Here is a 27,145-nt window from a genome sequence, read left to right on the forward strand (position 1 = left end):
AATAGTACTGTTCGATAATCCCCCCCCTTTCGCACGCGGTGTCCCCTCCCGTGGTTGTCAGCCATTTTCGGAGTGGAATATTCTTTTCAAATTATATCTGGCAAACCTGCTCCTGTGATTTCGGCCTATTCGGATTCGGTGGTCGTGGTTGAAAATGGCGGCCTCTTTACCCTATGCTGCAGTTAATTTAAGTGAAAATGATGTTCCTGGTGCAGTTTTTGTCCATGAAGATATTGGTAGGCACAGTGTAATTCAGTTGAAAAGGTGGCTCCAATGTAGGGGATTGCCAGTAAAAGGGAAGAAAGAAGAACTAATAGAAAGGTTAGTAAATAAGTGTAGTAAAAACATAAGCCTTGGCTCTTCTGCCAAGCAGTTTTTCGTGGAAAACGTGTGATATATTTTGATGTATTTTCTTAGGTGTAACAAATTTATTAAACTTGGTAATTCGTCAATTAATAATGTTGTTGATAATGGGGAACTGCTAGGACATAGTGTCAAAGCTGCTCGATCAAAAATTTTGTCAAATATTGAATGTAACAGACCACCTCAGTTTCCTGTAACTGGTATGTGCCACATTATTTTTTAGTTAAATAAAGTCATCTAAAATAATGGGTACATTTATATTTAACGATAGGTTGGAAAATGTTTCCCTCGGTATCAATACCACAAAACTTTTCATATCATCATATTCATGAACACCTTGTTACTAGCTCTGTTAACATCACACTCAATGGTGGCGAAACTTTACGGGACAGCGATGATGAACCTGACATCCATACATCAAAGCCCTTAAAAAAAGGACGTGTATATTTTACGTCTGGGAATGTAAAAAATCTAAAAGATAGGAATGTTAGCAATCACGAGAAGTTTTATTGTTTGAAAGCTGATGTCATGTCATCGTACCATATGGAAACTACTTATAGTGTGTTAGTCATGCTATCTATGCAAGGAAAAGTTGTAGATGCCAGTTGCCATTGCAAAGCATCAGCTATGGCGCGTTGCAACCACGTTGCTGCAGTGCTTTTTGCCTTGGAAGACTATGTCACGCTTTTTGGGAATGAACCCGTAAGCTGCACAAGCAAAATGTGCGGATGGAATCAAGGACGCAAATCCAAAAGATCACCAACCGAAATATCATTAGCTAATTATAATAAGAAGGCGACAAATGGGAGGAAAGACTATGAGCCACGTCCGGAAGAGTACATCACAAGTGAAATTAACAATGATAGAGTCAACAGGTTGTTAGTGAACATGCAACGCACAACTGTTATTGAAAATCTAAAATTTCCTTGCATGTGGGAACAAATTTTAGACATTCACTATGATGACTATGAACTAGATGCAGCTCATCTTTCTGTTCTAATTGCACAAGTAAATATATTTATGCAAAATATTGTAAAAGCTCAAAATTGCCCGTACATGGTTAAAGCTACAATGTCACAAGGGGAATCCGAAACTTGGAAAAGCGTCCGTTGTGTGCTAGTCACTGCTTCAAGGTGTAGGGATGTGTATACTCACATGCTAAAAACCGGAAACAATATGAAGCCTTTTTTTAATCTAATTAAAAGCATTCTCTGGGAAAAAAGTTTTTTTCAAACTAGGGCCATGGCGTATGGAACAAAACACGAGCCCATTGCTTTAAAATGTTATGAAAAGGAAAAATTGGTTGTAGTACAAAACACTGGTCTGTGGGTAAACCCAAAATATCCTGGGCTTGCAGCTTCACCTGATGGCCTTGTTACTGACTCTTCAGCTTTACCACCCGATGGTTTAGTTGAAATTAAATGCCCTAAAGTCCTTGAAGCTCTTAAACCTGAAGAGATAGAAAATCTGAAACCAACCCAAAGAAACAGTTTCTGCTGCAAGTTGAAGGATGGCCACCTAACTTTGAAACAAAACCACAAATATTTTTATCAAATACAAATGCAAATGGCCATAACCGAAAGAAAATGGTGTGATTTTGTTGTATGGACACCCAAAGGTCTTTCATCTCAACGAATTCAATTTGACCAAGAAATGTGGGAAAGATTTAACCCAAAATTAATTGAGTTTCACCAAGGCTTCCTTGTTCCTGAATATTTTGAACAACGGATACCTAGAAAGCTCATGCCCTTTGATCTGAGGAAATATGTAGTGGGTGGTAAACTAGTCTGCTAAGTACTTAATGATACTGTGATAAATGTTACTGTTGGATACAAAATTAATTTCCTATTTTAAATAAAAGTTCCTAAAAATAAAATTGTTTTAAAATTTGGTTTTAATGCCAAGAAGTCAGTATTTAACAATTGGTGTTTGAAAATTCACAAGACACCCAATAACAAAAATTATTTCATTAAAAATTCCTTGTGAAGCTAATGGTATTTTTTTCTTCAAAATTCTCCATCGTTTCACCCGACCGATTGCGTGTTCGACAAAAATTCTTAGTTTTGCAATTTCTTTTGTTTGGATTTCCTCTTGCGGAGTGAGGTTATCTCTACCATGCAAGAATGGTGGTATGTTTAGAGTTGCTTTCTTCTCTAAAAGGTAATCTGCAATAGTGAAACCTCGGTCTGCCATCACACAGTCAAGGGGGTCCAGCAAATCCTTCAATCCAGATTTTAAGAATATCTCGCGGTCCGTGATTGCGCCCTCAAAAGCTTTAGAAATGAAAGTTATTGCTCCAGTGGGTGAGCAACCGTATAAAACCTTGTAAGTTGTATTGCTCTTGTAGTGTGAATACATGTTGCCTTGTTGAGCAAAATTGCTCGGTGCTTCGGTGAAAAATTCAGTACAATCAATTATTACTCGAACATTTTTGTGGTAACGGAAACAAGATGGTAAATTTGCTTGAATGACTGAGCGCGGTGGAAACATTCGAGGTTTCAAAAGTTGAAATTCTTTGTATAGAAAAACCACCCATGTTGTAACAAAACTGTTAACCGTACTTCTACTAAGGTCAAACCGATACGCAATATCTTGCTCAAGGAAACCGCATCGCAATCGAAGTAGAGTAATAATTAGTTGTTGAATTAGGCTAAACCTTGACGACCTTCCAAATTTATGTGGAGTTTTCTCATTTTCTTTCTGTCCTTTCCAGTATTTTAATTTTGATACAGCAGGACCAAGAAATTCAAAAATTGTCAAAATTTGCGAGAAATACAATCCAGTATAAAACAGGCACATTTTAGAATCAGTCCTAATTTTGGACTCAAACGCCATTATCTGGGCAGTTTTACTCGTTTTTCCACAAACACAGCTGGCAAGCTTACTATTCAAGGCTTCAATTCGCAGTTTCAATGCCTTATTTTCTTCTACGAAATCTAACGTCGTCTGTGTTTGCTTATTTGCTCTTGCTGGAATGCAGTCAACTTTGACGCTTTTAGTTTTAATTTCATTGGTTTGAGTGCTACAAACCTTAAACCCTTTCTTTCTATTAATCCTTATTTTTAGAAAATCACTGCCTTCTTTTCTGGATAGCGATGAAGCTGAATGGTGAGGGGTTAATGAACTAACTGGAGAAATGCTGCGGCCAGGGGTTTTAGTAAAATTAGCACTAAGTTGGTTAGCCTTTGGAGTTGAAGTGGCAAGAAACGTCTCGTTTGATTGCCAAGTTGAATTATTAATAATTTTGGCAGAAGGTGTTGAACAAGGTACAGTTGTTGAAACAACCTCTTCAAAAGTAGAGCAGCTTAGTTGACCATCAGATGTCGATTGCTGATAATAAATTTTAAACTCAAGTTAATTCAAAACTACATAGGCACTATTTCAATGAAGAAAAATTCACTATTGGTTTCAACGAGCGAGGGGCTAATCACACTCATATTCCCTGTACATTGATTTAGTACAGTCAAATATTCTGCAATGCACACCTATTACGCTTAGAGTGACTGGCCCCATGGTTGAAATACCTTTAGTGAAAAAATAGTCCATAAATTCTCTTACCAAATTCGGTGAGAGACAAATTTTTTTTTTAGGTAGAGGTGTGTTTTCGCTATCATCAAAATTAAATTGATTATCAGAGGTGTTCATGTCAATCAATTTCCTCTTTTGGCCGCAACTAACACTTTCATCGTTATTTGAGTCCTTTCAAATTAAGACCTCATTAATAACCAAATATTTTGTAATTAACTTATGCTTGAACCACTTACTAGTTGTAATTTTTCAAAGTATGGAACCGGGTATGGATTTTCTTTTGTAGGGCCATCTTGGTTAACGAAATGCAGTGAGCAAACATACCGATTTTTTGTTACACTATCTAACGAGTCCAGCCTACCACAGCACCTAAGCCACTTAATTGATGTTAAACACACGTCACATTGTAACTCATCATGTGTAGGATCGCCCTGTCTAAACTTCAAACACGGTTTATAAAAAGGGAAGAAAGTGATTGAAGAAATCTTTAAACAATAATTATGATCATGATCATCTTTCAACGCCTCATTAAGGTCTGCTTTACGACTGAAAGATCTGCAGTTCGTGTAAAAACAGTTTTTGGAAGTTTTACTGGACGTTTTAGAAGGTCTACCTCTCTTAGGAATGCTATTAATACTCATTATTATTAATCACTTATCTTAAATCACTTATCTTAATCTAAAAAGCAAATTTTATTAACGAAGCTAAATCACCGTTAACAGTTTTAGCAGACGACGTTTTCCTTGATAAAAATAACCACAGACTATAGCTGACACATTGCTCGACTATATGGTCTTTGTGTAGATGCTCTAATGGCAGGCTTGGCAGCCCTGCTACTCCGAAAATGGCGAACGCCATCTCCTCGAAAAATAGCTCGTGCTAAGAGGGGGATGAATTGACCGTTTTTTTGAATTATCGAGCAGTACGCTCTTCATACCCCCCCCCCCCCCCACGACCCTCACCGCGTTTCTAAGGAACAGGAAATTTCTGGAAAATTCCGTGGAGGAGCAACTGACGCATTATTGACGTCACTGTTATATCGACTTTCAAAATTGTACGTTTTAAATTAAATTGAGAAATTGAAAATGAAACATACTTAAACACTTATATTACTTTAATAAATATTACTAATTTTGAAATTTTAAATGAAATTTTTACTTCAATTCTCTAAAAACACTAGAACTATATTTTGAGCCGAATCACCACCGAATACAACAAGAGACGCAAAACGCTTTCCGACCAATTTACTCCTCAACGCTCGTGTATTTAACTTTTAATTTCCAGAGACATTTTTATAAGTTAATTTTAAATTCATAATTAAAGAAAACAAAGTTATAAACGCTAGACTGAAAATATAACGAATTTTACGAGTATTTAATTATTCAGATACAAAAACCACAGGAACTCTTTACGACTCTTTGGCGTAACGTCACAGTAACGCGCCCATTTTCCCCATATAAGAGAGTACTGGCGCAGGAAAAGCGCATTTTCGGTCGGTCCTTCGTATCTGAAGTTGCGTTAGTCGACGTTGCGTTCCAAAATCAGAACAAAGGTATCGCAACGGGCCCTATCGAGGTCAATTTCAAGGAACTTCGTAGCTAAGGTAAGCTAAACCTAGTTGTTTTATATAGCTTTAAGCGTATTTCGGTGGATATTCTGAACTACCGCGATTGAATTTGTTCGCGTCAGTATTGAAGGAACATTTGCGCCTAGGCATTGCGTCTAGGTGTATATATAGATACGGTATTTTGTATCTCAAAGTTGAGATGGGTAGCGATGGCGGTTCTACTAAAAATAATTATTCCGAAGAACGTTATTCTCCGTCCCTCGGTACTATGATAACTAGCGTCGCTAGAAAACAAAAGAACGCGAGAAACAATTTAAGAAAATACGCTATCCTTAAAGCCACTTATCAATGGGTTGACGAGGAACTACGTCGAAGACAGAGTCGCAGAAAGCGTAGATGGAGCGAAATTAGAAACGAACTTTGTATTAAGAAACTTAAGTGCGTAACCAGCCGCCGAGAAGAGGTTGATACGCGTATACCTATGGCAGAGTCGGTTGAAGAAGACCCTTTTGGTTTAGATGAGTTTTTTTCCAAGTTAAAAACTGTCAGTGTACGATAAACGGGCAAACGACATTTTTACCAATACCAAACAAGTCATTATTGAAGTTCAAATATATTTCGAACGTTGTGATAACAGAATCCTCAGGGTCAGAATGGTGCCATATGCCACAAGCTAATCGAAGGGTTCTTTTTTCAGTCATAAATCCGACTGTGGCAAACCCACAAGATGCCACTAAAGGATAAAATTTCTAAGTTCCTTTCTTTGAATAAACTACGGAGGCAACCAATTGACCATTTAATTAATTATGGTAATTGTCTTTTTTGAGAATTAAGCGCTTGACAGACATTTTTAAATAACCACTATCGATTTTTTACTTGTAAATAAGATAAATTGTTAGATAATTAAATATTTTTATATTAAATTAACCAATTTGTAGTAAACGTTATTGAGAGCGTAACATACCTTGGAGATGGAGGATGAAACGCTTAAAATTTCAACCTGTTGGAAAAACTACTACTTTGACTTGGAGATTCGTAAGCACCTAATGTTTTAAGATTTTTAATATTTCTAGATATGAAACTTGAGTTACTAGTAAAAACATGCGTACTAAACAATTAGGTTTTAGAAATTAGGAATGGTTGGCTATCGCGGGATAGCCATCCTTAAAAAATAAATTTCCCTTTAATTTACAGATCGTCCCATTTTGTCCGTGAAAGGACATCCTGCAGATTTCGTTAGCCATTCTTCTTCTGAGAGAGAGATTCATTTTCCATTAAGCCTTGGTCAGGTTTCGTGCGCATGTCCCGGGGTTTGGGAGATCTCGTTATAGGTGGCGCTTCCTCCTTACCGTGTGACTTTTGGGGAATCTTTTCAAATCCATTGACAGGTTGTTAAGGGAGTATAATGCTAGTCTCGCGTCAACTGCGTCACGATGGTTTTAAGAAGTATCGCTTTCACTTATGGGTTTGAGTTAAGTACTGTGTTACTGCGCATTTCACTTAAATTTTTCTTTCAACATCTTAAGGTGTCCCTTTAAAGAAACCATACGGTTATTTATGTAAACTGTTGATGAGTCACGTGCATTTGCTCAAACCAAATCCTCGTGTTAAAGTCTACTTCCTTTTTCAACTACTATCTTCGAAAATTAATCAGGCCATGAAAAATATTTCACGCTTGCCAGCTAATGGGTTTGACACCAATTTTGTCGTTTTTTTTTTGTCATGTGAATTTAATAGGTTTGGTCTAAACTCGGGAGACATGATTTCATTTTAAACTCACGGAGTGGATAACGGGCTCAATTGACATTCTTTCCCTCGAGTGAAACTTAATTTTAATTACAAATTAAGGGTCAAGAGTATCGTTTTAATGAGTTATTAATAATTATTTTTCCCGAAAAGTTATCACTAAAATGACTTTCCAAACCTATTTTTGCTTCAGGTCTATAGTCCCATTGAGAAGTAGGTTTTTACGTGCCAGTAGTGTCTTGATAAGAAAAGTTTTACAGCTCTGCATGTTGGTGGGAGACGAGAAAGAAAAGTATCCAAAAATCGATCCGTATCGTATTTTTCACATGATCAATATATAATTTCACGCAGTATGCTTTAATTCGTTTAAAATATTTTTTAAAGTTTAAGCATGAATGTGTGATCAACCATAGGTTAGGTAAAAATGCTAATATTCACATTTTTTTGTCACTAGTGGTGAACGTGTAATGGTTTTTTTTTAATCCTTGATCTGGATGCTTTTGTATTAATTAATTTTGGATCCAAGGCTTTAATCACTTCGGATGTGGTGGTATCATTGTATCAAAGGCTCTTTTTCTAATTATTTTAAAGCAAAGCCTTATTTTTAAATTTTACATTAACGAATACCACCTTATTTAGCTTGTTTTTCAATGTAATGATTTTCTACGGTCCCAGACTTCATTTTCTCCCAAGTCATTTGGTAGAGCTATACATTTCGACGCTGGAGAACGTTTCCACGTGATCATTGGGACCGAGAAGTTTTTTTTAAACAAAATTTGACGTTTAACTTAAAAGTAGAATGTTAGGCTTAGCGTCTTTCTCTTTTAAAATGAAAATTATTAGGTCTGAACCTCGATTGCTACTGAACTCTGGGCTAAACGAGGAAGCTTACCGGCTAAGCCGGGTTAAGAGTATCACTAAGTTGAACAATTTAACATGATTGTTGAGTTTAGACAACTTCGGTAGTTGTGAACTAATTTTATTTCTTTTCCTGGTTGCCAGGTTAAAGTATCTTTTTAAGAAAATGTAGAACAATTAGAAAAACGTTCCACGCTGGAGATTGTATCTCAGAAATGGACTCAATATAGTTTGAAAACTTAACTCTTCAACTTTACTTGAAAGACCAAAAATTATGTAGTGTAACTAACTATGGTTCTTTTGCACAAACTCAGATAAGGTTAAGGATATTGAGTAGCGTGGTTTAACCGGACCTTGAGCAATGCTCGATCTGAAGTGCGTTGGAGGCCTTTCTTACGGATGGAGTTTGAACCTGTTTTTTCACTTTTATTGTCTTACGCCATTCTTTCTGTTAATTGTAACCTGTTTTTAAATAGAAGCTACAGTTTAGGACATAATATAAAGCCATAAAAATCTCCCCTTAGAAAAATGCAGAGCTGATAAGATTGTATCAAACTTCGTAATGGTAGATGTGGTTCCCTTTTATACTCTAACCCCTCGCAAAATAGTATTTTATATTAGATTTCCTGGATGCCATGTTGGAAAGTCAAAGAGCCAAGCGGCCATTTCATAACACGTCCATAGTTTGAAAATTTTTCGTTTTTAAAATATTTGTTAGGCCTACATCATGCGTAACATTTTCTTCCCAAGCTTAAAGCGGTTAAAAAAAAAAAGAGCGCAATCAAAAGTGGGAGCTAAGGGTGTTTTTAAACGGATTTGATTGAGACGTGTAACACAGTATCTCGGCGTCTAGAGTTTCGTTTTTAATCCTTGGGAGGTCGTTTCTTAAATGGACTGCGTCGCAAAGTAACTACTAATGGGAGGTTCCGAATGATCTAGTCATATTCGAACGGGAGCGCAGCTGGATGGATTCGTTAAAGAATATACCCAAATCGTTTGAAAAAAAAAATGCGTAAAAATTCTGGTACATCAGTAGCAGTTCTAACACACTTTGTTCCTAATTAGGGATATAGGGAAATTTTTAGCTCTAAAATTCTGGGCAGTCTTAAAAAATTGAAAAAAAAAGGAAGTGAATGAGATGCAGCGAAAGAGTCCGAAATGTCGAGAAAAGTGAAGTAGGAAAAATGGGGAAGGTGTTTGCGCGATGCCAAGTCAATTTCAGAGAAGGGTTCACGCAGCTTTTGGAGGTCGATCACCGGTGATAAAAGTTTCAGTATAGCGTCAAATGTTTGCGTCCCCGTCAGCGACCTCGGATCTTCCTGCTGCTCTCAATCGGGTCTACAGCCCTTCATTAGCGAGCGTAGTTTCCATAATAACGGAAGCCAGTCTTCAGTGGTTAGCCTGGGTTAAGCGTCGGGAGTTTTATCTCGTGCCATGATCCCCATTTGCTCCGGAATCCATCCATCCATCCTAGCAGTGTCCCAGTTAGCGAAGCGGAATCTATCGTCTACCTACCAGGGCCCAATAATCCTCGATTATTCTACGCAGTGCCCCCTCGCAGGACGGTCTACTCTCTCATCATCTGAACTTTTCTGTTTACGTGAAATCTTTCTCGTTTGAGTTAATATCAATGCAAAGACTTAATTAACACGCTGGTTGAAATGACCTTGTACGGTTTTACAAAATCACGCTGAAAGCGATTTTTAACAAGTTATTTTTAAGTGTTTTACGTATCAAAATTTTAAATTTAATCTTTCAATTACAATACAAATTATAATTGTAGGAAAAATAGAAGAAATCAAAGGTAATTTGCTTAATTATTGTTGAAAAGAAATACGGAATTATTATTAGTTCGCGAAGATTTAAGATCACTGCTTTAAATAATACAATCAAAAATTATTTTCATTGGTTTAAAATTAAGAATTTAATTTGCATTAATGGTTTAATTTCGTAATGGAAATTGAAATTGCATTTTTTTTTTGATTGTACATATGCCCCCCCCGTCTACCCCCTAAATGATATATCGTTAAGTGACGTAAAGTATGATAAGGAATTTTCCCTTGCTAATTTTGGTATGAAAGGGAGATAGTGTAAAAGCCCAAGATCTAAGAAGAAAATGTACATAAATTTCGCTCTACAAGGATGTTCGCAACCTCTAAGCCAATGATAGTCGGATGACTAAAGGTTCATTAAAATGTAGTAGCGAGAAAGGGAAAATAACCATCACGAAACCACCAAAGTGGGGAAGTAAATACAAAGATGCTGTTACAATTATGTATCTGGCAATTAAAAGAAATAAAAGCCATAGAGCTAGATCTTCACTTAAGGGCTGAGCCCTCGGTAAAGAGTATTGAGCCAATATGTTAAAGGTCACGCTGCCAAGATATTGCTGAAATCTTAAACATTCAGTTGGAATGAGAATAACTTTTGCCAAGCTATGTATGAGACGTCTTTGTTCGGATTATGACGAAAGGATAACTACTTACAAGGAAAAGAAAAACAAGCGAATTTAATTATCGCAGAAATGTCCAAAATTCAGGAAGTATGCAATATGCATAATCAAGGGTCAAGAAAAATTTACACTCGATTGAACGGACTCGTCAAAGAGATTATGAAAGATCTAGTATTTTTTTTTAAAGTCAAGAACAAGAAGTAATATAGTATATCAACCCACAAAAATAGGTCAATATAGAAACCATCTACTTAAACTGACAATAGAACAGCGTCGAGAATAAAAATTTAGGTAAGAGTGGTAAGAAACAAGTTCTTAAAGTTACGAAAAACAACTTAAATTTCTTATTACAAGAAAATTAACTAATTAACAAGAGTAGGGTTAAAACATATTCAAAGAAGAAATTACACCAATAATTCTCGATATGGAACCATTACAAGAATATAATATTAAACTAGCTAAGAGTACAGATAATAGAAATAGAGAACATAAGGAAGTTGTTTCCAAGAGTAGATATAAATTAGGGAAACTAAAATGTCAGAAATAATCACCACATGAAGATTTTTGAAGAAATAAGGTTCCAAGAGTAGAAATTAACAAGATACCAATCAATTGTAGACTGAAGATAAAGGTAATCAAGTCGGGTTAGGGAAGCAAACAATAGACTTCCTCTAGCAGCACTAAAAACTAGTAAGAAACCAAGTAGGTCTAGGAGTAGAGTGAAGATAAGTCATACGAAGAAATTGATAGAAAAATCGTTAAATCTTTTATACGTGTGAGGTTACAAGTAGGAAACCCCTTTTTCAAGAGTGGATAAGCGAAAACGGAAATAAAGAAATTGATAGAAAACATCAAGAGGAGAGTGTCTCAAGCAAGTAGAAAAACCATTTAGATGGTGACAAATTTAGAATACGGAAAATTACTGGTCTTTGTAATAAAGATAACACAAGTAGGAAAACTAGAACGTTAAGAATGCAGGATACGGAAAATAATTTAGAAGTATAAATATGTAGGAATTAAACAAGTATAAACAATAGTAATGAATATATTATAAATATACAAATATGTAATACTGAAAGATATAGAAGATAAATTGCTCGTAGGAGAGATTTGAGATGAAGAAGTTAGCTTTAAAAAATTCTAATTCAGACGTCGTAAAGAAACGGCCTATAGGTTAAAAGGAAACTTTCGAAGAAGTTGTAATATTTTTTATTAGAAAACCATTTAGAAGATATGAAGTACCTATTTCTATTATTTAAAGCCTCTAGTTCAAGGTTGAGAAATTACAATGAACCCACTCATCACTCCAAGATCAAAGAAGATTTTAAAAACAAGTACGCGTTGTTAAAATAGCTTGCCCCCTTGACCGAAGAAGATAATTTTAATGGTCGAAGATGTATTCCAATTTAAACACACAAAGTAGTTAGTTTTCTCAAGAAAAAGAAGTAAAATGCAAGAAATCAAGAATTTCATCCCAACCAACCATAAATTACGAAAATACTAAACGCGATGCAAGTTTTCATTTAAAGTTTTTTACTTAGGCAAAGGAAGCTGAAGAGTAGCAATGCATTTTATAATATCATGAAAATACCAAATATTTACAAGTTATTTATAACTGAATTAAAATCGGGAAAGCAAAGACAAAGCAAAATGAAAAAGAGAATAAATCAAAAACCCAATGGAAGTAGAAAATCCCCCATTTCACTGTGAAAATAGAAGTTATTCATCACAACACACGAAATTTAGTAATACTCATCAATAAAAGTACGTAGTACTAATAGGAAGTTGAAAATCTTCATCACAATTGAATCGAAACTATGTCTACAGAGTATTTACCGATGTTATTTTAAATTGAAAATATTTTGCCTCAAGGAAATATTAGACACAAACACTAGGAAAACAATACGCCAAACCTTAGGAAAACAATACGCCAAACCTTAGGAAAACAATACGCCAAACCTTAGGAAAACAATACGCCAAACACTAGGAAAACAATACGCCAAACCTTAGGAAAACAATACGTCAAACCTTAGGAAAACAATACGCCAAACCTTAGGAAAATATTAACGCCAAACCTTAGGAAAATATTAACGCCAAACCTTAGGAAAACAATACGCCAAACACTATTAAAATGTTTACCTCGCCAAGAAAATATTTAAATCCCCAAATCCGAAGAAAACATTTAAATCCCCAAATCCGAAGAAAACATTTAAATCCCCAAATCCGAAGAAAACATTTAAATCCCCAAATCCGAAGATAACATTTAAATCCCCAAATCCGAAGAAAACATTTAAATCCCCAAATCCGAAGAAAATATTTAAATCCCCAAATCCGAAGAAAATATTTAAATCCCCAAATCCGAAGAAAATATTTAAATCCCCAAATCCGAAGAAAATATTTAAATCCCCAAATCCGAAGAAAATATTTAAATCCCCAAATCCGAAGAAAATATTTAAATCCCCAAATCCAAAGAAAATATTTAAATCCCCAAATCCGAAGAAACTTTTTATCCTAAATGTGAAGAGAATACGATGAAGATTTAACAAAAAAAAATAATTAAAAATCATGAAAATGTTTAACACAAAAGTAACCAAGAAAATAGTTTAAACCCAAAACCACGCCAAGAAAATAGTTTAAACCCAAAACCACGCCAAGAAAATAGTTTAAACCCAAAACCACGCCAAGAAAATGTTTAGCCCAAGAAAATTATTAACCCAAAAACACGCCAAGAAAATAGTTTAAACCCAAAACCATGTGAAGAAAATGCGAAGAAGATTTAACCAAAAAAAAAAAAGAATAATTAAAAATCATGAAAATGTTTAACACAAAAGTAACCACGAAAATAGTTTAACCCAAAACCACGCCAAGAAAATGTTTAAACCCTGAAAGTCGCCAAGAAAATGTTTAGCCCGAAAAGCCCCCAAAAAAATGTTCTAACCCAAAAAGTCGTCAAGAAAATGTTTAGCCCGAAGAAAATGATTAACCCAAAAACACACCAAGAAAATAGTTTAAATCCAAAACCACGCCAAGAAAATAGTTTAAACCCAAAACCACGCCAAGAAAATAGTTTAAACCCAAAACCACGCCAAGAAAATAGTAGTTTAAACCCAAAACCACGCCAAGAAAATAGTAGTTTAAACCCAAAACCACGCCAAGAAAATAGTAGTTTAAACCCAAAACCACGCCAAGAAAATAGTAGTTTAAACCCAAAACCAAGCCAAGAAAATAGTTTAAACCCAAAACCAAGCCAAGAAAATAATTTGAACCCAAAACCACATCAAGAAATTAATTTGAACCCAAAAAGTCGTCAAGAAAATGTTTAACCCAGAGACACTCCAAGAAAATTATTAACCCGAAAACACATCAAGAGAAAGATAATCCCAAAATCACGTCAAGTGAATAGTTAAAACCCAAAAACTCTTTTCTACCCCAATGAAGGCAGGAAAATTTCTACTGGGTATCCCAATAAACGGCTCGAAATTTGACACCAAAATCGGCAGGAAATTTAATCCCTAAAACGGAAGGAAACTTTATCTCGAAAAACCACATGAAAATGTTTACCCCAAAAACGTCAAGATAATTTTTACCCCAAAAACGTCAATAAATATTTACTCCATGTGTCATGAAGACATTTCCTCATAAAGAAGAATAATTACCCCATAAGTCAATCTGATTTAAGAGTAGAAACTTTTTACCCCAAAATTTTGTAGAAAAGATTAAGATGTTTTTTAGGAAAACCAAAGAAAATTAAAAGTAGAAGCCAAAAAAAGGATGTTTAATTTTAACCCTAAAGAATGAGATATTTACATTATAATTCAAAGAACAAATGAAATATTTAGGTATAAATTCAAAGAAATGTGGTATTTACATTAAAGTCAAAGAGAAAAATGAAATATTTACATTAAAAATCCATGAAAATACAGCTACAACATAAAAATCCATGAAAATACAGCTACAACATAAAAATCCATGAAAGTAGAGCTGCAACCTAAAAATCCATGAAAGTAGAGCTGCAACCTAAAAATCCATGAAAATAGAGATACAACTTAAAAATCCATGAAAAGATACACCCTAAAAAGCCATGAACATGTAGATGAAAATACGCAATAAAAAATCTATGAAAATGAGGATATATAAACTAAAATGGCAATTTTGTACCCAAAAAACCAAGGATACCCAAGAGACAGGAAAATTTACCGTATTTATGCTAGCCCACGGAAAGTATAGGTTAGAAATTCACGTAGAAAATATTTACCCGAATGATCTAATGCTTTTATAGCCTGAAATTTTAAAAGAACATCAAGTTAAATTTATACAAAATTGGCCACACAACATGGATGACTGGAAATATTTTCCCTTCTGCATCAATGAAAATAGAAATTATACCCCTTAATATCAATGACAACGAGAAACATACCCTGTACACGACTGACAGGAGGAAACAACATACTCTGTACATTACTAAAAGTGGTTAACGTCATACCCCGTACATTACTGAAAGTAGGAAACATTATACCCCGTACATTACTGAAAGTAGCGGAAACATATCCTGTACATTACTGAAAGTAGCGGAAACATATCCTGTACATTACTGAAAGTAGGAAACGTTATACCCTGTACATTACTGAAAGTAGGAAACGTTATACCCTGTACAATACTGAAAGTAGGAAACGTTATACCCTGTACAATACTGAAAGTAGGGAAAACTTAAATCCTGTACATTACTGAAAGTAGGGAAAATTTAAATCCTGTACATTACTGAAAGTAGGGAAAATTTATATCCTGTACATTACTGAAAGTAGGGAAAACATATCCTGTACATTACTGAAAGTAGGGAAAACTTATATCCTGTACATTACTGAAAGTGGAAAACATATATCCTGTACATTACTGACAGTGGGAAAACGTTATATCCTGTACATTACTGAAAGTGGGAAAACGTTATACCCTGTACATTACTGAAAGTAGGAAAACATACCCAGTTCATTCACTGAAAGTATGAATTATTTAATGAAATATTTTACCATGTACATTCACAAAAAAAGCGAATTATTTTATCTTGTACACAATTGTAAAGTTCTAAATGTTTCATCCCATACATAGTTAAAAATAGAAAATACTTCACCCCGTACAGTTTTTAAAATCAAATGCTATACATTTTACCCAGCACAGAGTGCAAAAACGAATATATTTTACCCTGTACATCTTTGAAAATACGAAATTTCACCCTGTATACAGTTGAAAATACGAAATTTCACCCTGTATACAGTTGAAAATACCCAATTTCACCCGGTATACATCGTTAAAATACAAAATTTCACTCTGTTAATTGTTGAAAATACATTTCACCCTGTACATCGTCGAAAATTCAAAATTTCACCATGAACATTGTTGAAAATACTAAATTTCACCCTGCACATAGTTGAAAATACATTTCACCCTGTACATCGTTGAAAATACATTTCATCCTGTACATCGTTGAAAATACATTTTACCCCGTACATCGTTGAAAATACATTTTACCATGTATTTCTTCGAAACTACAATATTATTTACCCTGTACATCTTTGAAACCTGTACTTGATTGGAATAGGAAATATTGTAACCCGTACATTATTGGAATAAGAAATATTTTACCCGTTATATATTGAAAGTAAAATATTTTAACCGTTATATCTTGAACGTAAAAATATTTTAACCGTTATATCTTGAACGTAAAAATATTTTACCCCTTATATCTTGAACGTAAAAATATTTTACCCCTTATATCTTGAACGTAAAAATATTTTACCCCTTATATCTTGAACGTAAAAATATTTTACCCCTTGTATCTTGAAAGTAAAAATGTTTTACCCCTTATATCTTGAAAGCTTGAAAGTAAAAATATTTTACCCGTTATATATCTTGAAAGTAAAAATATTTTACCCGTTATATATCTTGAAAGTAAAAATATTTTACCCGTTATATATCTTGAAAGTAAAAATATTTTACCCCTTATATCTTGAAAGTAAGATTATTTTACCCCTTATATCTTGAAAATAAAAAACTTTTACCCCTTATGTCTTGAAAGTAAAAATATTTTACCCCTTATATCTTGAAAGTAAAAATATTTTACCCCCTATATCTTGAAGGTAGAAATATTTTACCCCCTATGTCTTGAACGTAAAAATATTTTACCCCGTATGTCTTGAACGTAAAAATATTTTACCCGTTATATCTTGAACGTAAAAATATTTTACCCGTTATATCTTGAACGTAAAAATATTTTACCCGTTATATCTTGAACGTAAAAATATTTTACCCATTATATCTTGAACGTAAAAATATTTTACACGTTATATCTTGAACGTAAAAATATTTTACACGTTATATCTTGAACGTAAAAATATTTTACACGTTATATCTTGAACGTAAAAATATTTTACACGTTATATCTTGAACGTAAAAATATTTTACCCATTATATCTTGAACGTAAAAATATTTTCCACGGAATATTATGAAATTGGAAAATATTTTCTAGCGAATACCATGAAATTAGAAAATATATTTCCACCGCATATTATGAAATTAGAAAATATTTTTCCACCGCATATTATGAAATTAGAAAATATTTTTCCACCGCATATTATGAAATTAGAAAATATTTTTCCACCGCATATTATGAAATTAGAAAACATTTTTCCACCGCATATTATGAAATTAGAAAACATTTTTCCACCGAATATATAAAATTAGTAAACATTTTCCCACTGAATATTATAAAATTACTAAATTAGTAAATATATTTCCACCGCATATTATGAAATTAGAAAATATTTTTCCACCGCATATTTTGAAATTGGAAAATTTTTCCACCGAATATTATGAATTTATAAAACATGTTACGCTAAACTGAATGAACTGGAAAATTACACGAAATTAATTGATATCCTTATCTAAAAAAATTGTTTTTAATTATCAATGAAGGAAAATCGTCTCAACACTAATGAATAGTAATGCTAAAATTCTTTTGTCTAAACACTTAAGGATAATATAAATTCCTACTTTTTTCACCCTTATTGATGAAATAGAGAAGTAACTGATGAAATTACACAACCAAATTGTTTCCCCTAACCCAAAGTGCCTAACGTAACCCCAGAAAATTAATTCGTTTTATTGTTCCTAAAAGCGAAAGTAGAAGTAAATGCGCCGACATTATTTTAAAAATTAACATGCTATTAAGATTATTAAGTCTTAAGTACGTCAAAGAATTGACTATTTCCCCCAAACGTAAAAGGAGTGATCTTAAATTCTTGTTGTTTAGGTTGTGTTCGATAAATATGAGCGTGAATCTATTTTAAGGTAAAAGCCATACAAGGCAGTGAAAAATTCTAATAATAATCTTTTTTCCTTCTAATATTTTAATCAGCTGTATGATTTACAAATAGTAGGTATGATTATTATTCTATAATTATGAACTTTTTTTTATGAATGATAATAGGTGTTAAAGGTGTTTTTTCTTTTTTTTTTATCACGGTATATTTTCAATTTTTTTTATATCAAGGATTAGGTTTGAATCAATTTTCTGTACCCAAAACCAATCGATGAATGTGAATTCTACATGAACTTAAGAAATAACGGTATAAATCACGTAGATATAACGAAATTATTTTAATAGTCAAAATATTGATCGCTATGGTATTCAAAATATTGATCGCTATGGTATTCAAAATATTGATCGCTATGGTATTCAAAATATTGATCGCTATGGTATTCAAAATATTGATCGCTATGGTATTCAAAATATTGATCGCTATGGTATTCAAAATATTGATCGCTATGGTATTCAAAATATTGAATTACACTCTTAGGTTGATACCTCGTTTCGTAAATATGGCAAAACATTTTTGAGTATAGATTATTGAAATTCGGTTGATTCAAACCCAAGGTGTTCCCTTTCGTTTTTTTTTCCATTTCTTTTTAACACACACTTACCGTAACGCTTTGTTTTCATCTTCGCACTTAATTTATGGGTTTTAAAAACCAAATCCTGCTTTAATATAGAATATAATTCGCTGTTTGTAAAACAACACCCAAAAATCCTTAAAATCCGTTAGTTTGCCGACAACCTCCCACATTTGTGGTTTTTTGTTTTATATTTCATGAAACGTGATATGGTAACAAATGGGTTTGTTAAATAACCCTTGGTAACGAACATTGAAAAAGCAAAAATAAAAAAAAACGAAAACAAAAAAAAAACGGGTCTTTACCCATAAACGAAAAAAAAAACAGAATAAAAATAACCAAAAAAAAATGAAAAATAAATAAGAAAAATGAAAAACAGTTAAAAGTGGGTTCAGATTAACCCTGTAAACTGAAAAAAAAATGACAAAAAATATAAGAGAAAGAAAAATAATTAAATTAATTTTAAATTAAACTCATTCGAGTCGCTTTTTGTCTCTTGATAATGATGATATTTTACATAATAATTTAAGCTTATTAGCTTCTCCGATTCGTAAATTTGAGAACTTATTTTGGTACAAGGGCTTTCGAAATCGAGATGGTTCTTAAAGATAACTAGGTAGGTAGGTTTTGATAATCGTTGGTGGTGAGTTTAATGGTCTTAATAATATTGAAACATTTTTCCAGTATATTTCTAGTAAGTACATAAGTGTTATTTTACTCTTTAGTATTTTGTAGTAATTGAAACTAACACTAATATAAAATCAAATGATCCGCCATAATTTAACGGTTAAATTAAAACTCGGATAATTTACTGTTTTTTTTGTGGATTTATAATTTTTCCCAGTTAAAAAAAACACATTAACATAATAGTTTCATGTTAAACGTTTTTTAACTATGCAAGCTTCAAGCAACTAAACATGGTAAGAGTTTTGAAATTGTTAAGGTATGGTATAAATTAAACCTATATTAATTAACAAGTTAATTTTTCCCCAAGGTATGTTGTAAGGTAAAATAATTCGACGAAATTAACATGATTTGATTTACGTGCGTAAGGTTTAGTTCACACTAGAAATTAATAATGTATGATATCCCTACGTCGAGTCGCCCTAATAGGGTTAAAAAATACTTCGATGGTATAAATTAAACCTATATTAATTAACAAGTTAATTTTTCCCCAAGGTATGTTGTAAGGTAAAATAATTCGACGAAATTAACAACATGATTTGACTTACGTGCGTAAGGTTTAGTTCGCACTAGAAATTTATAATGTATGATATCCGTACGTCGAATCTCAATGATATTGTAAAAATTACTTTGAAACTAACACCAAATTGCGAATTAAGTTATAAAGATCGTAAACGGTAACATATTGAGTTGATTTAAAAAATAATGTAAATATCACTTTAAATGAAATTTGGGTGGTTCAATCACTCTTAAATTGCGCTAATAATGAGTCAAGAAGAACTAAGTAACATTTCAAATTGATATAAGAAATGCCATGTTAAACGCTAAGCTTTAAATGGAATTAAGGTAGTTTCAATGTTAAGATCTGTTAAAATAAGTTTCACACTTCAAGAAATGATTTAATGGAAGCAGAAGTATATAATACTTCTCTTCGAGAGAAGTGTTCCACAAAACGGGTTAAGTGTACCGTCAATCTTCCTAACATCGGAACATTTGGAGCAAGGTTACTAAACCGAATCACATACGCGATAAATAGTTCCCTCATTATTACTCTATTACGCTTAATTATTTGCCAAGGCACGCTTGTGAATTTTCGTCCCATGTCAAGATAAGGTTTGAGGGTTGAATGCTGAGGATTTAGTACCAAACAGTTATAGATTTGACCCCACGGTGCGATGCCCATTTGTAGTTTGATGAGCGGGAAAGCAAACTAAAAGGGGTGAGCCTGGGAAGAATGACGTTACATAACTAAAGTATTAAGAGGATACAGAGTGTCATCCTTCTTCTATTATCCCCTTCTGATGAAAGGTATAGGGTAAAAAAAGTTCAATTTTTATTTCAAATTGACTTATAAGGTAAACACGATATATTTAACTCTAAAATTATTTTATGGGATGGGGTTATTGATTTTGTGAACGGTAAATTAAAATGGTACTTCGAATTTAAGATACAGATCACTATGAAATGATTTAATATGTTGTAAGGAAACCTGACTTAAGATATATAACATACGGTAATGCTTAAAAACTTAAGACGCATTTATGGTAACACTTGAACGGTAGTAATTTAAGGCTTGAAATTAAAATACATAGTACAGGAACACTTAAAATGTGTCCAATTTGTAGGACTTGTTTGGCTTATATTTTAAGAAATATATAACGCTTGAAAAGGACTTGCTAGTGAATAACAATTGAGATTGAAATTAAAGTTTATGATCTGTTGATATCTGTCCGGTTCCGACTTGAAATTAACATCAATGATATGCAACAACTCTTAGAGCTGATTCCATTGTTAACAACTGAAATTTAAAATATGGTATATGGCAGTTATTGCTTTTTAATAGCTTGAAATTGAATTAATATCTTAAAAAGAAGCAAATGTAATTACAATAACGTATGAAATGCCAACTTTTGAAATTTATTGAAGGTTAGATATAGGGTAAAACTGTAAATTATGTACCCTAAGACATATGAGTTGAAAACATATTAAGTTCAATATATTACAGGATAATTTTTTCAATGAAAATGCACAAGGGAGGTTGAAATATTCATCCCAACTCACGAATTAAAATATTTACAAACTTCAATGTAAATAAAAGCCTACATACATATTTACCCCAAACAGCAAACGCCAAGAAAATTTGAAAATAATTACCAAAACATTAAGTGTAATATTAAATATTTGCCCGAAAAATTACAAACAAATAGAAAATGTCTTCCCTTATTTTTTAATCGACACCTTAGAAAAAATATACGGCCCAAAAAGACATCTTTTGACGATTAAATATTCATATTAACCGTGATTTGATAAAGCGACATTTGAAGTAGAATTTAGGAATGATATAGCGACATTTGAAGTAGAATTTAGGAATGATAGAGCGACATTTGAAATAATATTAGTGTGATATTTGAAATAGAACTAAGCTATGATAAAGCGACATTTCGAGTAAAGTTACGGTATGATAAAACGACATTTGAAATTGAATAATGGTATGGTAACGAGGCATTTTAAGTACATTTAAGGTATGATATAGCGACTTTTGAAATAGAATTAAGGTATGATAGAGCGACATTTGAAATTGACCTTAGTTATGATAAAGCGACATTTGAAATAGACCTTAGTTATGATAAAGCGACATTTGAAATGGAAGTTATGATAAAGCGACATTTGGAATAGGAGTTATGATAAAGCGACATTTGGAATAGGAGTTATGATAAAGCGACATTTGGAATAGGAGTTATGATAAAGCGACATTTGGAATAGGACTTATGATAAACCGACATTTGAAATAGAAGTTATGATAAACCGACATTTGGAATTGAGTTATGATCAATCGACATTTGAAATAAAATTGTGTTATGATAAAACGACATTAGAAGTAGAGTTAAGGTATCAGAAAGCGACATTTGAAATACAATTAAGGTATCAGTTAGCGACATTTGAAACACAATTAAGGTATGATAAAGCGAAAATTTAAGTAGAAGTAAAGTTATGGTAAAGTGACATTTGAAATAAGGTAAAAGTTTGATAGAACGGCATTTGAATTAGATTAATGGTATGATAAGACGACATTTGAAAATGACATTTGAGATTTACCCCAAACAGGAAACTCCTAGAAAAATAGATCATTTTTACCCCAACAATAAATTAAATATTTTCCCGAAACTTTGCCAACATATATCTTCCCCAATTTAATGAACTACAACTTCTAAATACAGTATATGTATATTTACGGCAAAAAAGGCATCTTTGACTTTTAAATGTTATATAATTACTAAAACCTTTGATTTGATAATGCCGCATGCGACATTTGAAAAAGAACTAAAGTTATGAAAAAGCGACATTTGAAATAGAACTAAAGTTATGATAAAGCGACTTTTGAAATAGAATTAAGGTATGATATATCGACATTTGAAATAGAATTAAGGTATGATAAAACGACATTTGAAATAGAATTAAGGTATGATAAATCGACATTTGAAATTGACCTTAGTTATGTTAAAGCGTCATTTGAAATAGAACCAATTTATGATAAAGGGACATTTGAAATAGAATTAAGGTATGACAAAGCGACATTTGAAATAGAACTAAGGTATGATAAAGCGATATTTGAAATAGAATTAAGGTATGATATAGCGACATTTATGGTAAAATCAAGTTAAAGCGTAATTTGAAATACAACTAAGGTATGATAAAGCGACATTTGAAATAGAACTAAGGTATGATAAAGCGACATTTGAAATAGAACTAAGGTATGATAAAGCGACATTTGAAATAGGGTAAAGTTTGATAAATCGACATTTGAAATAGAATTAAGGTATGACAAAGCGACATTTGAAATAGAACTAAGGTATGATAAAGCGACAATTTAAGTAGAAGTAATGTTATGGTAAAGCGACACTTGAAATAGAACTAAGGTATGGTAAAGCGACATTTGAAATAGAACTAAGGTATGGTAAAGCGACATTTGAAATAGAACTAAGGTATGGTAAAGCGACATTAGAAATTGAACTTAAGTTATTATTAAGCGACATTTGAAATAGGGTGAAAGTTTGATAAAACGACAATTGAAACATAATTATGGTATGACAAATAGACATTTGAAATAGAACTAAGGTTTGATAAATAGACATTTGAAATAGAACTAAGGTTTGATAAATAGACATTTGAAATAGAACTAAGGTTTGATAAATAGGCATTTGAAATAGAACTAAGGTATGATAAATCGACTTTTGAAATAGAACTAAGGTATGGTAAATCGAATTTGAAATAGAACTAAGGTATGATAAATCGAATTTGAAATACATTTAAGTTATGATATAGTGACATTTATTGGAAAATAAAGAAGAAGCGTCATTTGAAATAGAACTATGGTATGGTAAAGCGACATTTGAAATAGAATTAAGGTATGATAAAGGTACATTTATGGTAAAATCAAGATAAAGCGTAATTTGAAATAGGGTAAAGTTTGATTAAGCGACATTTGAAATTGAAATAAGGTATGATAAATCGACATTTAAAATAGAAATAAGGTATGATAAATCGACATTTGAAATAGAAATAAGGTATGATATAGCGACATTTGAAATAGAACTAAGGTATGATAAAACGACATTTGAAATACAATTGTGGTGTGACAAAATGACATTTGGCATTTACCCCAAACAGGAAACTCCTAGAAAAGTAGAACATTTTTACCCCAATAATGAGTTAAATATTATATTTTTACCCGAAAATTTGCAATTAAATTGCTTCCCCAATTTAATGAAAAACAACTTCTAAATATATATATTCGGCAAAAAAGGCATCTATGACATTTAATTTTATATAATTACTGTATCCTATGATTTGATTATGCGACATTTGAAATAGAACTAAAGTTATGATAAAGCGACTTTTGAAATAGAATTAAGGTATGATATATCGACATTTGAAATAGAATTAAGGTATGATAAAACGACATTTGAAATAGAATTAAGGTATGATAAATCGACATTTGAAATTGACCTTAGTTATGTTAAAGCGTCATTTGAAATAGACCTTAGTTATGATAAAGCGACATTTGAAATAGAAGTTATGTTAAAGCGACATTTGGAATAGGAGTTATGATAAAGCGACATTTGGAATAGGAGTTATGTTAAACCGACATTAGAAATTGAAGTTATGATAAACCGACATTTGAAATTGAAATTATGATAAACCGACATTTGAAATTGAAATTATGATAAACCGACATTTGAAATTGAAATTATGATAAACCGACATTTGGAATTGAGTTATGATAAATCGACATTTGAAATAAAATTGTGTTATGATAAAACGACATTAGAAGTAGAGTTAAGGTATCAGTAAGCGACATTTGAAATACAATTAAGGTATCAGTTAGCGACATTTGAAATACAATTAAGGTATCAGTTAGCGAAATTTGAAACACAATTAAGGTATGATAAAGCGAAAATTTAAGTAGAAGTAAAGTTATGGTAAAGTGACATTTGAAATAAGGTAAAAGTTTGATAGAACGGCATTTGAATTAGATTAATGGTATGATAAGACGACATTTGAAAATGACATTTGAGATTTACCCCAAACAGGAAACTCCTAGAAAAATAGATCATTTTTTACCCCAACAATAAATTAAATATTTTCCCGAAACTTTGCCAACATATATCTTCCCCAATTTAATGAACTACAACTTCTAAATACAGTATATGTATATTTACGGCAAAAAAGGCATCTTTGACTTTTAAATGTTATATAATTACAAAAACCTTTGATTTGATAATGGCGCATGCGACATTTGAAAAAGAACTAAAGTTATGAAAAAAGCGACATTTGAGATTTACCCCAAACAGGAAACTCCTAGAAAAATAGATCATTTTTACCCCAACAATAAATTAAATATTTTCCCGAAACTTTGCCAACATATATCTTCCCCAATTTAATGAACTACAACTTCTAAATACAGTATATGTATATTTACGGCAAAAAAGGCATCTTTGACTTTTAAATGTTATATAATTACTAAAACCTTTGATTTGATAATGGCGCATGCGACATTTGAAAAAGAACTAAAGTTATGAAAAAGCGACATTTGAAATAGAACTAAAGTTATGAAAAAGCGACATTTGAAATAGAACTAAAGTTATGAAAAAGCGACATTTGAAATAGAATTAAGGAATGATAATTCGACATTTGAAATATAATTAAGGTATGATTTATCGACATTTGAAAAAGAGTTAAGGTATGATAAAGCGACATTTGAAATAGCATTAAGGTATGATGAAACGACATTTGAAATAGCATTAAGGTATGATGAAACGACATTTGAAATAGAGTTAAGGTATGGCAAAGCGTCATTTGAATTAGAACTAAGGAATGATAAAGCGACATTTGAAATAGAACTAAGGTATGATAAAGCGACATTTGAAATAGAACTAAGGTATGATAAAGCGACATTTGAAATAGAACTAAGGTATGATAAAGCGACATTTGAAATAGAACTAAGGTATGATAAAGCGACATTTGAAAGAGACTTAAGGTATGATAAAGCGATATTGAAATAGAAATAAGGTATGATAAAGCGACAGTCGAAATAGAACTAAGGTATGATAAAGCGACAGTCGAAATAGAACTAAGGTATGATAAAGCGACAGTTGAAATAGAACGAAGGTATGATAAATCGACAGTTGAAATAGAACTAAGGTATGATAAAGCGACATTTGAAAGAGACTTAAGGTATGATAAAGCGACATTTGAAAGAGACTTAAGGTATGATAAAGCGACATTTGAAATATAATTCTGGTTTGATAAAGCGACAGTTGAAATAGAACTAAGGTATGATAAAACGACATTTGAAATAGGTTTAAGGTATGATAAATCGACATTTGAAATACATTTAAGGTATGATAAAGCGACATTTATGGTAAAATCAAGATTAAGCGTAATTTGAAATTCAACTAAGGTATGATGAAGCGACATTTGAAATAGAACTAACGTTATTATAAAGCGACATTTGAAATAGGGTTAAGTTTGATAAATGGACATTTGAAATACATTTAAGGTATGTTAAATCGACATTTATGGTAAAATAAACATTAAGCGTCATTTGAAATAGAAATTAGGTATGATAAAGCGACATTTGAAATAGAATTAAGGTATGACAAAGCGACATTTGAAATAGAACTAAGGTATGATAAAGCGACAATTTAAGTAGAAGTAAAGTTATGGTAAAGCGACACTTGAAATAAGGTATAAGTTTGGTAAAACGGCTTTTGAATTAGATTAAAGGTATGATAAATCGACATTTGAAATACATTTAAGGTATGATAAAGCGACATTTATGGTAAAATCATGATAAAGCGTAATTTGAAATACAACTAAGGTTTGATAAATCGACATTTCTAATGGAATTAAGGTATGATAAAGCGTAATTTGAAATAGAATTAAGGTATGATAAAGCGACATTTATGGTAAAATCAAGATAAAGCGTAATTTGAAATATAAATAAGGTATGATAAATCGACATTTGAAATAGAACTAAGGTATGATAAAGCGACATTTGAAATACAATCGAGGTGTGACAAAATGACATTTGACATTTACCCCAAACAGGAAACTCCTAGATAAGTAGAACATTTTTACCCCAACAATGAGTTAAATATTATATTTTTACCTGAAAATTTGCAATTAAATTGCTTCCCCAATTTAATGAAAAACAACTTCTAAATATATATATTCGGCAAAAAAGGCATCTATGACATTTAATTTTATATAATTACTGTATCCTATGATTTGATTATGCGACATTTGAAATAGAACTAAAGTTATGATAAAGCGACTTTTGAAATAGAATTAAGGTATGATATATCGACATTTGAAATAGAATTAGGGTATGATAAAACGACATTTGAAATAGAATTAAGGTATGATAAATCGACATTTGAAATTGACCTTAGTTATGTTAAAGCGTCATTTGAAATAGAATTAAGGTACTATAAAACGA

General features: G+C 32.1%; 3 protein-coding genes across 8 annotated transcripts in view; 2 read left to right on the forward strand and 1 right to left on the reverse strand.

Annotated features, from left to right (window-relative positions):
• LOC149718627 (uncharacterized) lies at positions 1–2,239 on the forward strand. Of its 4 annotated transcripts, XM_089850865.1 has the most exons (5): positions 1–321; positions 418–563; positions 635–1,238; positions 1,313–1,371; positions 1,430–1,480. In XM_089850865.1, the coding sequence occupies exons 1-4, from the start codon at positions 155–157 to the stop codon at positions 1,323–1,325; spliced, it is 930 nt and encodes a 309-aa protein (XP_089706991.1). In that variant the 5' UTR covers positions 1–154; the 3' UTR covers positions 1,326–1,371; positions 1,430–1,480. The 4 variants fall into 4 exon arrangements, with proteins under 4 accessions (XP_089706991.1, XP_089706918.1, XP_089706955.1 ...); XM_089850792.1 differs by having other exon boundaries at positions 635–1,371; positions 1,430–1,629; XM_089850829.1 differs by lacking the exon at positions 1,430–1,480 and having other exon boundaries at positions 1,313–1,393.
• LOC149718628 (uncharacterized) lies at positions 2,235–4,808 on the reverse strand. 2 transcript variants are annotated; one of them, XM_089850717.1, is made up of 4 exons: positions 4,128–4,808; positions 3,922–4,062; positions 3,394–3,693; positions 3,194–3,332 (listed from the first exon to the last, which is right to left on the reverse strand). In XM_089850717.1, exons 1-4 carry the CDS (start codon positions 4,530–4,532, stop codon positions 3,300–3,302), a joined length of 879 nt encoding a protein of 292 aa, XP_089706843.1. In that variant the 5' UTR covers positions 4,533–4,808; the 3' UTR covers positions 3,194–3,299. The 2 variants fall into 2 exon arrangements, with proteins under 2 accessions (XP_089706842.1, XP_089706843.1); XM_089850716.1 differs by having other exon boundaries at positions 2,235–3,693.
• Positions 4,809–5,343: 535 nt separating this feature from the next.
• Positions 5,344–27,145, forward strand: part of LOC149718629 (uncharacterized) — a 30,486-nt gene continuing 8,684 nt past the window's right edge. The window contains exons 1-4 of one of the 2 annotated variants that reach the window (XR_016372358.1): positions 5,344–5,494; positions 6,156–6,267; positions 6,397–6,493; positions 6,653–27,065. Coding sequence is in view for 1 of the 2 variants with exons in the window: in XM_089850866.1 (XP_089706992.1) it covers positions 5,658–6,017 (360 nt within the window). In the remaining variant the exon portion in view is untranslated. Of the gene's footprint in view, positions 6,268–6,396; positions 6,494–6,652; positions 27,066–27,145 lie in introns of those variants that run through there. The other variant, XM_089850866.1, reaches the window with a different exon arrangement.

This window comes from Phalangium opilio, unplaced genomic scaffold (genome assembly GCF_054372755.1).
Source record: "Phalangium opilio isolate 3A_F unplaced genomic scaffold, DU_Popi_V2 ptg000002l_1, whole genome shotgun sequence".
NCBI classification, from domain to species: Eukaryota; Metazoa; Arthropoda; class Arachnida; order Opiliones; family Phalangiidae; genus Phalangium; species Phalangium opilio.

Coding starts and splice junctions, on each gene's coding strand:
- LOC149718628 (XM_089850716.1), bottom strand. CDS start 4,532: ATGAGTATTAATAGCATTCCTAAGAGAGGTAGACCTTCTAAAACGTCC. Junction 4,063..4,127: donor ACTTTGAAAAATTACAACTA/GTAAGTGGTTCA, acceptor TTAATTTGAAAG/GACTCAAATAACGATGAAAG. Junction 3,694..3,921: donor TTTGTCTCTCACCGAATTTG/GTAAGAGAATTT, acceptor ATTTATTATCAG/CAATCGACATCTGATGGTCA.
- LOC149718627 (XM_089850755.1), top strand. CDS start 155: ATGGCGGCCTCTTTACCCTATGCTGCAGTTAATTTAAGTGAAAATGAT. Junction 322..417: donor AAAGAAGAACTAATAGAAAG/GTTAGTAAATAA, acceptor GTATTTTCTTAG/GTGTAACAAATTTATTAAAC. Junction 564..634: donor ACCTCAGTTTCCTGTAACTG/GTATGTGCCACA, acceptor ATTTAACGATAG/GTTGGAAAATGTTTCCCTCG.